The 15,890-nt window shown below is 40.6% G+C and overlaps 1 protein-coding gene across 1 annotated transcript in view; it reads right to left on the bottom strand.

Moving 5' to 3' along the window:
- LOC126188567 (acidic amino acid decarboxylase GADL1) overlaps positions 1 to 15,890 on the bottom strand; it is a 188,544-nt gene that overhangs the window by 35,669 nt on the left and 136,985 nt on the right. Inside the window, exons 7-8 of the mRNA XM_049930168.1 lie at positions 9,924 to 10,002; positions 6,318 to 6,517 (exon numbers count right to left, since the gene is read on the bottom strand). Coding sequence (XP_049786125.1) covers positions 6,318 to 6,517; positions 9,924 to 10,002 — 279 coding nt within the window. The remainder of the gene's footprint in view (positions 1 to 6,317; positions 6,518 to 9,923; positions 10,003 to 15,890) is intronic.

The raw sequence follows: 15,890 nt of genomic DNA, 5'->3' as shown, positions 1-15,890 counted from the left end.
CACTGATTGCCCAGCATTACTCGCAAACCTTGACCAACCTTCACCAAGCGATAAAATCAAAACAACCAGGCAATCTCACCTGTTCTGTTCCACGACAATGCAAAACCTCATATGGCCAACAAAGTCATGGCACTCCTAGAGAAATTCAAATGGGAGGTTGTTGGCCACCCTCCATACAGTCTGGACCCCTCTCCCTGTGATTATGCCATTTTTGGTCCCTCAAAAAGGTTCTGAGGGGCAAACAATTCACCTCGGACGGCAATGTCCAGCTGTACATGGGGAACTGGGGTGGTTAACATTGCAGCCACAGAAATTTTATGAGACAGCCATTCATTGCCTTGTGTCACAGTGGGACAAGTGTCTCAACAGCCAGGGTCAATACATACAGGTACTGGTTTCTGTAATTATGCCTCCGGCTCATTTCTTTCTGAACATCCCTTATAGATGGCGGACCCAGGCACGCAGCCACTTGTAGGCAATAAGGTGCCTCTCCACTCATTTACCTTCACATATTTCCATTCCCCTTCAACTCTTCTGCCAGAGGGAGAAACCACTGGCTTCAAAAGCTTGTAAAAGTTAAACCTTTTTCGTGTGTGTGTTCTCCTGCCGCCTTTGGGTGAGTAGATTTTTTTATCTGCATTATATTGTCAGTAATTGATTATTTTTGTTGTTATATGACATTATTTGACATGCTGTATGCAACAGTTCATACTTCTTCTTAGCCTCTTGATAACTGTGTTTGTTCAGAGTCTTATACTCTTGTATTTTCTTTTCTCTCTGAAAAACAGCACAGTCTGGTGACCAAGGAAAATGGTGCTTCCACAATTGACACAGATGGGGAGAAGTGCACAGGCAGCATTTGTATGCAGTGCTTGTCCACAGTCTCTTCAGGTGGGGCTTGTATTGCAATGTGAAGACGTGCCCAAATTTAAGCACCTGAAGCACCACATGGGGGAGGGGGAACACATACCGTTTCGCATTGCATTGGGAGACCATCACCTTGACCTTGTCCTCAAAGGCCAAGATGAAGGCACTGATAGCAATCCTATAATCCTTTGTCCCCTATGTAAACAATGGACAAAGTGTACACACCATTGCTCCAAACTGGTGTGTAGCTCTTCATCAGATTGTAAGAGCAGGTCTCTGTGGAAAATGATCCACTGAACTAAATTTAGGCTGTTATGGGGAATGACATTCAACAGTATGCCACCCAGCTTGTTACAACTGAGGCAGGGGATACTGTTTTGATAAGAATTGACCTACTTTTCATTTTAGAGATGGCTGCTGGTTCCCCAAACTTGTGTTCTAAGTTCTCCACAGAGAACTAGGGCTTTGTGGCCAAGAAGGACTCACCATTAGCCCTTGTACAAACCAAGTACTGTGGGGAGCATTGCTCTGCTTGCTGCTTGCTATGTTCCTCCCATGGTGTAGACAGGGAAGGAAGCAATTTAGTGTCATATGTCTCTCTACACTCAAAGAGGACTGTCCTTTCATAGAGACTTTTGGGGCCATACGGTCACCAGTGGAATATGCTTCATCCACTTTGTTTGCAGTTAATGCTATTGTGCCACCCACTCTGAATGAGGGTTTTCTCCATGGGCACCACCCAGCCTCAGTAACAGCTACCTTGCCAGTAATCCATTGCTCAGAGTCCCTGTGCCACAATCATGATGAGCATATACTCCTTGGCATGCATGGAGAGTTTCCAGCTCAGGGACCAACTGTACGACCCCTGTGTGGTCACGGGGCTTCCACCGTGAAGGTACTTGATGACTCCCCTCACAACAGAATGGCTACCACGCTGGGTTTTGCATGTATTACTGTATTAATGGGAAAGATGCACAGAAGGAAAGACACAAAGGTGGAGCACACATCACATTGGGTAACCTTCCCTGCACAATTCACATTTCTGGGAAATTTTGGAAATTGGTGGCAGGTCAAACCCAACAATGGGGACCATCTGTTTATTTGATGAAAAGTTGTAAGGAGTGGAAACTCGAGGCCCAATCACAAACCAGGTCCAAGCAGGGTCAGCACCATGAAAATCTTGTGATGGAGAGGCAGAGGGAGAAAGAGATAGTGGAAGTATAGGCATGCAGCATGATAAGGAAGTAATGCTGCAAAGGCTGGGGCCCCACAGTAGCCAAGTATGTACTCACAAGGGTTGCAAGGCCCCTGGGGGAACTGGCACATGCATCTGCATGAATGACAATGTGGAGTATGGAGTGGAGATACTCAATACCTAGAATAATTGTGATATATAACGTGCCCATTAGGAACAGGATGGAGTTAAATATTCAATCTGGAGGATTTCCTCTTTCTTTCTTCAGCTTTATGGTATCAGTGATAGAACTCTCAGAACTGAAAGTTCATAATTCACAACTAACAATCTCTGATTGATAATTTTCAAGTAAGTACCTTCAGTCCACCTGTAAATGATGTAATTTTATTTTCTACTTAGCACATTTGGGTATTTTATTTACTTGTCAAAATAAGAGGATAGATTCTGCAGCTTTAAATTTTTCCTAGTTAACTGAACCTCACAAATAGTTATATTGATATAATGGATAACAAACAAGCCACAATAAAATATTGTCATTTAAGAAAAAATAATAGACCCAAACATGCAAAATAAACAAGACAGATTTGTGAGATTAGCAATAACTAATTGTATAAGAGAATAGATGGGACACATTCCTGCAAAAAGTAGTATTAAATAAAAATAAAATTTTAACCAGTGTTTGAAGACTTCAAAACCAGTTGCTGAAGATATAAGTTTTCAACTGAGCAAAAGTTGAATTAATGAACTCTTTTGCCTCTTCATTATATTTCCATCAAATAATACTGTGGCAACCATTGGCTGCCAATGACTCTAGAACGGGGGGAAGTGCTCTATCTTCAGTCATTGAGCTTTGGATCTTGTTTTGGCGCTATGTTCGTTTTCACTTGAGGTGCATTTTTTTCTGGTTACTGTGTGTGAATGAAGAGTGTTTGATCATAACTGTTGATTATTTCTGCTTGGTGGAGACTAGTCAATGTTGATAGAAAATCCTCAGTACTATAACAGCTTTAACCCTGTAATTGAACAGAGTCCTTCATTTTCTTATATTTGTATGGAAAATGGATGAAGAATAAGTTCTTACCCCTGAAAGATATTACAGTCACTGCCAAGTGAAGAAAATTGTGTATGTAATTATTGCAACACAGTTCCATTCTGTGCTTGAATATGTATTGCTCAATCACTGAGGTGTGTCTAACAGCATGCCAAGGCTAGACAGACTTCACAAAAGACATTATGTGTCCTGAGGAGATCAAGAAATTAGGTTACAAGGTCATCAGTGAATCTGATCTAAGCAAGGAATACTGAGAAGAGACTGGAGGCTCATCTCTCGGTGAACATAAGATGGTTTATCTAATGCAAAGTGGACCATGTATGGTATTTATATGCATGTACTACTCTATGACCCAGTGATCAATCTGCCAAAGGGAGGCCTAATAGAGCCTGCAGATCATGTGGCAACAAATCACTGATTTTGGCAACAAGCAGATAAGACTAGAGACAGTGATGGACATCACAGCTGAAAAATTTGTCACTGTTAACATTGTCAACAATGAAGAGTACCAATATGCCAGTGAGTCCTGCTTTTCCAGATGATAGAAAGTTTGCAAAATGCCCACTCTTCCTCCACATGTCAGTGCCCATGATTTGCACATTTTAAGGATAGTGTGACTATGATGATCACAGTACAGAACCATGAGGAATACTCAGCAGCATAGGCCATCCTTGAGCCACACTTAGAGCATCTTCACCACCATAGAAGAAAAGTTCTCCAGCAAAATGAGCTATCCTATCCTTGGGTAGTGACATCCGAACACATTACTGATCTCCATGAGCCGTGTTCTGGTGGAGTGAAAGTGCAGCTACCCGAGAAGACAAATAACAGCAGCAAAGGTCATGCTCAAGCCACTACTCATCATCTGGCTGCCCACACAGTCAACGTGAGGAGGCAAAGGGATGGAGAGATCCACCTCTTGGCTGAACTGCTTGGCATACATTGCCAGGCAAAAGTGCAACAACCACAATTCTTCTAGCATTCACAATGTTTCTGGGGTCTGTAACTGGAGTACATTGCTGAATACTGTCATGCCGAGCCAGTGACTGCACAACCAATATAGAACACCTGCCACAATACCGTAAGTATGGCAGCAATGGTATGACTGCCAGGCACAGCTGTGAAGCGCTGTTAGAGCAGCAAGCAGCCCTAGGTAAAAAGAAGTCCTAACATAGATGGTGGAGCCAAAGGAGAAGATACTGCCACGTTAACAAAGATATGAGTATATGAAGTCATGCAGTGTGACTGCCATGCCACTGTAGAGCATGTCAACCACCAAACTCCAAGGCAGCATGAAGAAGGGAATGCCTGCCCTCACTACCAAGAACCAGTAGTTGGTCTAATGTAGCACTCACAAAATGCTACAGCCACCAGCACTGAGTAGCCAGTGGTGGGTTAGCAAAGACTGTATGTTGCTTCAGGAACCATGGAATTTTAGTATTTAACATTCTGCCAACAACGCGGTCATTAGAGGAGGACCACAAGCTCAGACTGTTTCATGGATGGAGCAGGAAATCAGCTGCACCCTTTCAACAGAACCATTCTGGCATTTACCTGGAATGATTTAGGAAAATCACACAAAACCTAAATCAGATGGTCAGATGTGGATTTGAAACGCCCTCCTGAATGCAAGTCCAGTGTGCTAACTGCTGTGACACAACTTGGAGGTTGTGGTATTCAGTGCAGTTTCTCAAGTGTTGATGGACTTATCCGTCAACATGAGTGAGGCCTCAGCCATCAGAGACAGCGGTCATGCGTGTGAGTTGCATTTGCGTGAGTGTGCATGTGTATGTGCTATCTCTGAGAAAGGCCTTGTTGGCTGAAAGCTTATTTTCTGACAATCTTTTTGTTGTGCCTGTCTGTGACTCAGCATCTCCACTATGCAGTGAGTATGAACCATCCTTTTCATAATATTGTAACATTCCATCCTGGATTCCCCATTGTTGTGTTTCATTTCTATTGCTGACATGACTACAAGAGCAATGTGAAGTTCACTCCTCCCATTTCGTGAAATGCTACTGTGCTGAGTGGAACTTGCTTCCTACACTCCTTGCTACACTTCTCTGAAAATTGCAAACAAATACGAATACTGCATGACTACCGCAAAGTGCCTCCAAATGGTTTGTATATTCTTACACTGTTTCTAACATGACATACTCCCCTCATTTTTTAGGAATTGTCCATTTGGAATATTCAATACTTTCAGGGATATCTGCATTAACTGTGCCACATATGCATTTGTAAGGTGTAACAGTTATGTTTTCATGACTGCTTCTTCTAAAATCTATGATTAGTGCCATGAGTATGCAGAATAAGGTGACACAGTGGTTAAGATGGAAAAAATGTTTTGATATAATTGCTCATCTGTAATCACATAATTAGAAACAGAACACTGGCTATCTTAAAGATGGGAAACAAGACTGGCAATAGATTTGTAATCACCCCAGCATTCATCTTAGGTGATTTAAGGAAACCACAGAAAACCTAACTCAAGGCAGCTGTATCAAGATAGAAGTTTTAATCAATGTGACCTCACTCAGTACAATGGTTAATACACCATGTTTGCATTTGTAATTGAGTCAGTGTAATTTGAGCCCTGATAGTTGTAGTGGGCTGAGCTCAGCAGCTTTGTAGGCCTACCTCAACCAATAACGTAACATGATTTTGTAAACACCTCCACGGCAACGTCTCAGCATTGTCACAACTCTGTAAACAGCCATCTGTTGGCACTTCGCAATTGAAAGCTTGCAACAGTGATATGAGTTGTTAGGGATCTTCTTACACCATCTCAACTATAGGAGGAGCAAGGCTGAAATCCCCATCTACACATCAAAATTTACATTTTCTGTGGATTCTCTAAACCAGTTCAGCAACTGATAGGCCATGGCCATGACCAATTTCTTTCTCCATTCTTTTCTATTTGAGTCAGTGCTCCATGTCTAACAGCCTCACTGTTGATGTAGACATTAAACTCTAAGCTCCCTTTGTTTTCAATGAATAAGTCCATCTTTCCCTAGAATTACATGCTATTCAAATAAACAGCAGCAAATGACATCAACAATATGAAAATATAACTTAATTCTGCTTTCATATTACTTGTGTTGCAAATCCCAGAGTGATGTTGTTCTCTATCACTCTCATGTGACGATTTTCTGCTCACCTATTGTTTACTATAAAGTTATGCATCTAATTGTGGATACTTACTGTGCACAATCCATAGCATTGTTCACTAAATATTCAAATCCTTCATTCCCTCTAGCTTTCCACATTAGCCATAACTTGAATGCATCAACTTTTCGTCCACACTGCACACTTTTGTCACCAGTATCATAAGACACATCATAGAATTTGTCTTGTTGGAAAAGATATGTGGCAGATGCAGAATTGCAGTGATGCAGCAGTCCCTTTAAAATGATACACTCAATCAACATTCAAATAAAGTCATGTTAATTATGTAAGAAAGAAATATATGTATCCCAAATACAGAAGTACAGTCAAATCTGACACAATCAGTGAAAAATGCACCAGAAGAAGATAGCCTCTCATATTTTCAATTATTGTTTACCAACATCTGAATCAACAGATGCAAGTTATGGAATGGCAGCAAGCTGCAGTGTGTTACAGGAACTTGGCATTTGCATAACATTATTAGTCTAATTGTTTAATTTCATAATTATATTTGAGTAAGTGCTCATTTGCTTGGTTGTTTTAGTTGGGTGTGCCACTGATGTTCCTTATATTTCTCTTCAACTGTTGTAATAGTCTGCCCCATGTAAGACATGCCTCATTTGAATACAGTGTTGTATATACCTGGTTTTGGAGACCTAGACCTTCTTTAACATTACAAAAGAAGACCTTTTATCTCTATTGACAAGAACAAAATACTTGGGATGCTATGTCTCAATAAGAGTCTACCAATCTATCCAGATACTGAATTTTATATTGTGATGGATAGAGTTTAAATGTTCTCAGGGACTCTTTAAGTTGTTTCATTCCATGTGGCCACACCACAAACTTGATGTCCATCTACTGATAGAAGCACAATGATTTGAATTTTGGTGATTGTAGTGCCCTTGGTTTGAAGTGTTCCATGTACAGGTTCACCTTGACAGGCAACAATGGACTACACAGCACCATGCCATCAGATTGTTCATAATATTTTCCATCAAGTAGGAATTAAGTTGACATCAAAACTTGCCAAAGGAGTTCGGTGAAACAATCATTGAACTTTTCTACAATTAGTCCCAAGGACTCTGAAAGTAGAACTCTTGTAAAGGGGGATTATACATCAAAATTAACCATAATATTCATATCCCAGAACCAAAACTGACAGAGGTGTTGTACAAAGTGAACTGAGCTGTGAATGTGATGTTCGTAGTTCCCCATTGAGAATTTGTTTCAGGTTCTTTGCCAGCTGGCTTGCAAGTGCACCAATATTATTACGGGTCTTAGAGGAATGCCTTTCTGCATACTTTAGGAAGGCGATAGTCATGGTGGCACAGCTGCTTGTTGTCTAAGACTGTTAATGGTGTTATGCAGCAAGCCTGATTCATTAAGAATAGTCATCACTTTCCTCTCAATTTTATTCATAAAAATCTTTCTATCTACCTACAGGCAACTTCATACAATAGAACAAACATCTTCTTACTACAGCCCATATGTGACATTAAGATCATAGCATTACCCCTGCCTGCTGGCAGAATTAGTTTCCTCGATCTCCCACAGATTTGTCAATGCTATTCATTCTTTCTTGGACATGCTGGAACTTAGCATTGGCATCTTGGTGACTACTCTACAGGTTTGCACTGTACATCCTCTGCTGCTTCCAGAGGGAGTAAAGCTGCAACATGCTCCACTGAGCTTAGGTAATTTTCTATTAACAGCAATTTTGGCGTGGGCAGGGGTTTCAATTTAAACAAGGGTTGGGGGTCCAGTAATCAAGTTATTAAAATCTCACTGACTGTCACAGCAACAATAGCTGGGAAATGCTGAAAGAATGTGTGCTCCACAGAATGTCAATGTCAGCTCTGAAAAACAAGAGCTTCAAAAGGTGTAGTGGGCATCGGGAATCAAACTCAGACTTAAATAACAGTACAAGGCCAACAATAGTTCACAGTTTGGTCACAGTCCAGGCAGCATGTTCACACAACAGAACAACTCCCAGTATATGAAGAAAACAGCTGGGTCAGCTGTTGAAATATTGTACATGAAATGGAAATAACAACTCAGCTGAACACCCAGAAGCACACCATTAACCAGTCCCACAGGAAATCTGAGAAATCATAACATTCCTCCATCTTTCCACCTAACTGCATCACACTACATGGATTGGAACAAGTGAAATGTGGTCAGCAAATACTCCTTGCTATATCCTCAAAAGATGAATAGCTTCCCAAAAGTTCTTTGTACTCCTCCTAAGGAGGTTGCCCACTTTATACCCAAATTACTACACATTCTTTTCATCTTTACATTACTGGTTCTACAGTTACCTTATCCCATGAATGATATTCTTGTGATAGACTTTCTTGGTAAATCTGTCTCATGGATCCTTCCATTACCTCCCATTCCAGCCCTACTAGAGGCATAGCATCTACCATAGCACTTGTGAAAACATCCACATCATTCACCAATACTGCTGCAATTATTGTGCAGTTTTCTTGTTTGGTACCACCACCATCAACAGTCCTTCTGTATGATTGATCATTAACAAAATGAGGACAAGCTTAAGCATCTGTTACAGTAAATGCTACTCAGCACAGTCTGATCAACTGCTGTCATCACATTGAATCCATCCAATCTGATTTGGCCTCTCCTTACCAAAACCAGATTCTCTCAACCACACATCTACTGGTACTGCAAACCTGCTGTCCTTACTCTCAACTATTCCATGGGCTCCTCTGGCCTCTTCTCAGTCCCCTGTAGCACCTGCTCCCATTCCTTTACCATCTCCACCAAACTCTTCCTGCTTCTATCACCAGCATAAATTTTCTCCCTATATATTAATAAAATTGAGATGATATGTTCTGGCTCAGCATACACATTTACTACTCTCGCTGGGTTCATTCTGTTGTTAGCTGTTCTCTACCATCCTCCCTACTGTTTTCTTAGAATTTTCCCTCTTTCTACTCTTCCTGCTCCCCCCTCCCACTTTCCTTTTTCCATTCCTTTACCTTGCTGTCCCGTATGTAACCTGGAACTACAATTACTTATGGGAATTGTTCCTGCTAACGCACCACGTTTGACAGTCTCCTCCCAAGGACTGACTAACAAGGCATTATGCCTTTCACATGTTTATCAATTTTCATTTCACTGTCTTATATATGTGGGCATTTGTTAAGATATTAGGACAAGGACACAAAATGCTAGTCTAATCTTAAGACAGAGAGAGTTAAATGGATTTGAATGGCTTGCATGCTTTGTGTAATAGTTCCATATTCCTTAGTTAATGTGAAACAGTTTATCATTTAGTCATACTACTAACAAACAAAATGTGCTGACTGCTGACTAGTGACTGTAAGAAATACAAGGTTTTCAAGAGGCTTCTGCAGGCTTATCAGTCACCAACTATACACAGTTGTCTAATTACTCTTTTTTTCCCATAAATATGTTATTTATCACTGCTAATTACCATGGAAATATATAACTAGTAAACCAAGAGGTAATGGAAATTTTCAATATGCACAATAATTCTGTCTGCAGGAGAACACAGAGCGAAGTGTTTTTTAAAAAGAAGTTTCATTCTACATGTTGATGTGCTTATACACATTACGTGAGCAGTTAAAAAAATAACTTTTACCAAACTTAACTTACTTTTTCTTTAAGAAGGAAGGCAGAACACTGAAGTGGAGCTCCAAGCATTTTGTGAGCATTCCAGGAGACAGAATCAGTCCTAGAAAAAGGATAAGTGTAATTTATCTTTTTAAAGAGTAAATTTGCAGCTACTTACTTTAAGACTATTAAATGAAAGAATATAAAGAATATAATATACTGCTCAATCAGAAAGAATGCTTTGAAATCAAATGCAGAACATCTGATATGCATATGAATAGTCATTAACCACTGGAGATTTCTATACAAGCCATCTAGAAAATGTGACTAGACAAAATTTTATTCAACACCAAATTTACTCCCAATCAATGTGCCCAACATGGGCGATGTTAAAGTGATACAACTGAATAACAGCTCATACAGCACAACCATTCGGTGTAAGAGCTGAAATGTGATAGAATAATAGATATTTTTGTTTCTGTCTTCAGAAGGTGTGGAACATACAACAGGTAGAATATTTTTGTCAAAAAGAAAACAGTGTTACTCAAGGGAGAGCACATTAGTAGGTGAAAATATTTAACAATAAGGACAGTGGATATGGAAATAGAACAAAAATAGCAGATCAGTAGGATATAACTGGAAAGATGTAGAAAATGCAAAAAATAGGTTCCAATGATCTTCTCTGAGCATTTGCTATAATGCGCACAAGTATAAGAAAAGGCACAGCAGATGGTTCTTCAGTATTCCCCAGCACATATCATGAGTGAAAAGTTCTTGGCAAACAGAAAGATTGTTGTGACAAACATTCACAACAATTTGACAATAGATTCCACTGTTATTGTCAGACATGCTAAGAGATGTGCCAAGAGTGGAAGTGTTCCCTCCTTCTTCCATGTATCCAGTGGTGGATGAAGTATTCTGTGCTAGGTATATGCCTTAGCACTGCACTTGGCTCACCGTCATTCTGTCCACATCGCCAGCAGTCCTATGTTTGCTTGTTTTTTGAGTTCTGGTTTCTGTTCTTTAACAATAGTATAGGTTCCTGCTGTTTTATAAGCAGATTTAGCACCATGTCCCAAGGTTTACTGATGTGGTACTTTGGATTGTGTTTGATAAGGTTTATGGTTACTTAGATTTCAATGGATTCTTTTATGATGAATTCCCACAATTGTGTGCAGGCATATTTTTAGTTGAAATTCATGAAATGCCTACTGCCAAATACTAGTTAGTGGCTGCTGACATGCCTGATTGCTCTAAATGTGTGCGCCTTTGTTGTTAATTGCAACGTTCTTCTTGAATTCTTATCATTTCAAGAGGGGAAAAAGCCATTTCATAAGAAAGCTTCCAGAGCATTATGATATGAGGTAAAGATAACACAGCAATGGAAAAACATAGAGAAATAGGGTGGAAGAAGACTTATAGTAACAAGCTAAATTTATTATTACTCTTTTTAAATCAAGAGATTAAAAATAATCAATGTGGTAATTACAATTTTAGTATGCTAGGCCAGGCAGTAGTTTGAGGTCCTTAGACAAGCGCTTGCCAGTCGATCATATCACATGCAAAGTAAACACCCTTTTGCTCTCAACATTTGAACAGTAAATTGTCAAAACATCTGTAACAAAATTCCTGAATTTCCCTCCAGGAAACCTGTCACACTCAAGTTATTTACAGAATGGAGGGCTGCCTGAAACCCAAATTAGAAATCTCTGAAATATTTAGCAAGGCATGGAACATATATCACAACTACAGATTAGACGCCATAGGAGGGGGCTGTTTACTGCAGTCAACAAAGATATCATGTCTATGGAGGTTGCAATTGAGTCTAACTGTGAAGATATCGGGATGCGAGTAACAGGCCTAGATGAATTCAAGTTAATTATTGGATGTTTTAGTGGTCGCATGATTTTAGGATCATTTGGACAAAGTTTATAGTTAGTAGTGCAGAAATACCCAGAGCATACAATTTTGGAGGTGACTCTTATCAACAGAGTATAGACTGTGACATCTATGGGTCCATTGGAGGTGGTATGGATGGACAGTCTTGTAAAGTAATTTTCAATACATTTTCCAAAGACTGTTTTAAACACGTAGATCAACAGCCCACTCACAAAAGAAATATTTTACATCTCTACAAAGAGGCCTGACCTTACTGACAGTGTTAGTATAGAGAAAGGGATTTTTGATGATAATGCCATCATAGGGAGGGGTTTACTGAAATTAATAAATCCCTCAAAAAAGCTATGAGAGTAGTTCTGTTAGAAAAAGCAAATAAGCACTTGTTAACACCCCACTTATACAATGGTTGAACATCATTTAGTTTCAATATGATGTCCACAGAGCAATTATGGGCAAAGTGTAAATTGCACTGTGGTGAAATATGTGCCAAATAAGTGAACTAAGACTGGAAAAGATCCATTGTTGTTTAATAAAAAATGTGGAAAATGCTGAGGAAGCAGAGACTGCTAAATTCTTGGTTCAAAAACAAATGTGCAAATAATGACAGGCAAGAGTTCGTAGAAATTCATGTATCTGTAGAAAGATCCATGCATGAAGCATACAACAGCTTCCGCCACCATATCTTAGCAAAAGATCTTGTCAAGCAACCAAGAAAATTCTGGTCCTACATAAAATAGCTAAGTGTGTCATAGGGTTTTATCGAGTCACTCACTGATCAGTCTGCTATGGCACCAGGAAATCTGAAGTTTTAAATTTCATGTTTAAGAAATCACTAAAACACATACTGTTGTTTGACTGTTGCACAGACTCCCTTATGGTGGACATAGTAATAGGCATCACTTGCAAAAAGAAGCAACTCAGAGTTGAAAACCAATACGTCACCAGGGCTGGTGACATATTGACAGAGAGTACTCCATGGCATTGGCTCCTTAGTTAGCTTGCTTTTATTGTGAATCTCTCGCCCAGCACAAAGTCCCAAGCAAATGGAAAAAACTGCAGGGGACTCCTATGTATGAGAAGTGTACAAGAGGGGCCCACAAAATTACAGACTAATACCCTTAACATCAGTTTGCTGCAGAAGTCTTCAACATACTCTAAGTTGGAAAACAATAAATTTCCTTGAGATGAAAGAGTGTATTGACACACCACCACCATTTTAGAAAGCATCACTTGTACAAAACTCAGCTTGCCCTTTTCTCACATGATATCCTGTGAACCATGGATGAAGGGCAACAGGCAGATCCAATATTACTAGATTTTTGAAAAGTGTTTAATAAGGTGCCTCACTGCAGACTGTTAACAAAGGTATGAGCATACAGAATAGGTTCACAGATACTGTAGGTGAGTACCTTGAAGACTTCTTAAGTAACAGAATCCAGTATATATTGAATATCCATCAAGAATCCAGTATACTGTCCTCAACAGCTAGTGTTCATCAGTGACACCGGTATTATCGGTAGTGCCCCAGAAAGTGTGATAGAACTGCTGTTATTCTTTCTCGACATACAAATAATCTGACGGACAGGGTGAACAGCGATTTGCATCTGTTTCCTGATGAAGCTGAGATGTACAGGAAGGTGTCATCGTGAGTGTCTGTAGAAGGATAGTAGATGGCATAGAGAAAATTTCTATTTGCTGTGATGAATGACAGCTAGCTCTAAATATAGAAAAATTAAGTTAATGCAGATGAGAAGGAAAAACAATTCCATCATATTTGAATACCACTTTAGTAGTGCAGTGCCTGACACAGTATCATTAATTAAATATCTAGATGTAATGTTACAATGCGGTACATAATGGAATGAGCATGTATGGGATGTAGTATGGATGATAAATAGTCAACTTTGGTCCATTGTGAGAAAGTGTGGTTCATCAGTAAAGGAGAATGCAAGAGAAATGGGAATCCCTTGAGGGAAGGTGATGTTCTTTTTGAGGAACACTACTGAGAAAATTTAGAGAACCATCATTTGAGACTGATTACAGAACAATTCTACTACTGCCAACATACATTCTGCATAAGCACTACAAACGTAAGGTAGAGAAATTAGGGCTCTTATGGAGGCATACAGATAGCTGTTTTTGCCTTGCTCTACTTGCAACTGGAGCAAGAAAGGAAATGACTAGTAGTGGCACATGGTATCCTATGCCACATGACACATGGTGGCTTGCAGAGTATATGTGTAGATGTAGAAGTAGATTTAGATATCACTGTCAGTCACCGCCAACAGCAAAATTAAACAGTGTGTTAACTGTAAGTTGGTCTATTGCCAGAGGGCGCTGCAAGGAGCAGAACAGACCCCACACTGACCACAACAGGATGAGCATCAGTGCAGGGGGAAGAGAGCCCCACCTGCCTCGTGCAGTGCAGGCACCTTGACATGTACCTCTTGCTTCTGGGACAGCATAAGTCATGCATGGATGTAAATGTCACTTAAATGTCACTCATAATCCTGAGGTATTTAATGAAGACCCCAACTACAACAATTACATAAACTTATCATGAGGAAAAACTCAGAACAGTGTTGTAAACGACATTAACACAGCAGACAACAGTGACTACAACACACAGTACTGTCAGCTAGGCGATGTTGGCTGCAACTAAATGACTGCCATCTGAAGCTTTCCCTCCTCTACCTATTAAGGTTTAGGGAACCGATCAGCTAAACCACAGTTTCCACATTGTATTTCATCTCTGCTTATTCTGCATTATAACTATTTTATGGAAAAGTTCCTGTGAGTTGCTGGCAAGCACACAAGAAAGACAAAGAAAACTTGCTAGCATTGGAGTCAATCCTTTAATGAGCTACACCACACCACACCACACACACACACACACACACACACACACACACACACACACACACACACACACACACACACACCTGTGCCCCTGCATAATGCCAGGTGGCAGTGATTGGAGTTCGGCAGGTGGTCTGTGTGGGATGGGGGTTATGTTGAGGTTGAGGTTGGTGTGTAGAGGGAGAGAGAGGTGCAAGACAGGAAGAGGGGTTGGAAGTAGGTATCCAGCAGCTCAGAGGGAGGAAGCCGTTTTTGTGACTAGAAATGTAGAGGAGAGGGATGGCAGATGTATGGGCTAGGTGTGTGATGCATAGGTGCTGGAGCCAATGAGGAGCAGCACACAATGAAGATGATGTGGAGACTTGAATTGGTAGGGGCTGATAGGATAGAAAAAGGGAAAACTGTTGAGTGGAGGGTGTGCAGACAGTGGGTTAATGGAGACAGACCAGTAGGGTTGCAGGACTGAAGGATGTACTGCAAGCATAACCCCAACCTACATAGTTTAGAAAAGTTCATGGTAGCATTAAGGATCCAGTGGTCTGGGTTGTGAAGCAGCCACTGAAATCAAGCTAGTTGTGCTCAGGCACGTGTTGTACCACTGGGTGGTCAACCTTGTTTTTGGCACACTTTGGAGGTGACCGTTCATTCTGGTGTACGTGGTTGGTTGTCAGATCAATAAGAAAGCTGTGAGTGATTGTAGCAGAGTTGGTACATGACATGACTGTTTTCACACAAGGCCCGCCTCTATGGGGTAGGATAAGCCTGTGACAGGAAGTGTAGGAAGTGCTCGGTGGGTGGATTTGCACCTGGGTTTCCCACATGATATAATCACTGTGGCAAAGGGTTGAAAGTGGGAATGGCATAGGAATGGACTAGGATTGTGGATTTTGGGTGGATGACAGATGCCACTTTAGGATGGGTGGGAAGGATCTTGGGTTGGATGTCCCTCACTTCAAGCCATGAGTATAAAGAATCAAAGTCCTGGCAGAGTATAGAGTTCAGTCGTTCCAGTCCAGGGTGATATTGGGTGACAACAAGAAGGACACTCCTTTGTAGATGAGCATTGAGAGTGGTGGGAGAATTAGGGATGCATGAGGATATGATGTGGGAAATTTGTTTGCAGATAAGGTTTGGCAGTAATGCCTGTGTGAAAAGGCCCTTGGGTCATCTTCAGCACATCAGACACAGGAGTTCTCTCTCATCACTGATGATATGCTACCCACTGTTGGCAGGATTGTATGGGACAAATTT

This window comes from Schistocerca cancellata, chromosome 5, assembly GCF_023864275.1.
Source record: "Schistocerca cancellata isolate TAMUIC-IGC-003103 chromosome 5, iqSchCanc2.1, whole genome shotgun sequence".
NCBI classification, from domain to species: Eukaryota; Metazoa; Arthropoda; class Insecta; order Orthoptera; family Acrididae; genus Schistocerca; species Schistocerca cancellata.
The sequence above is the reverse complement of the archived record's forward strand: the minus strand, read 5'-3'. Positions and strand labels throughout refer to the sequence as shown.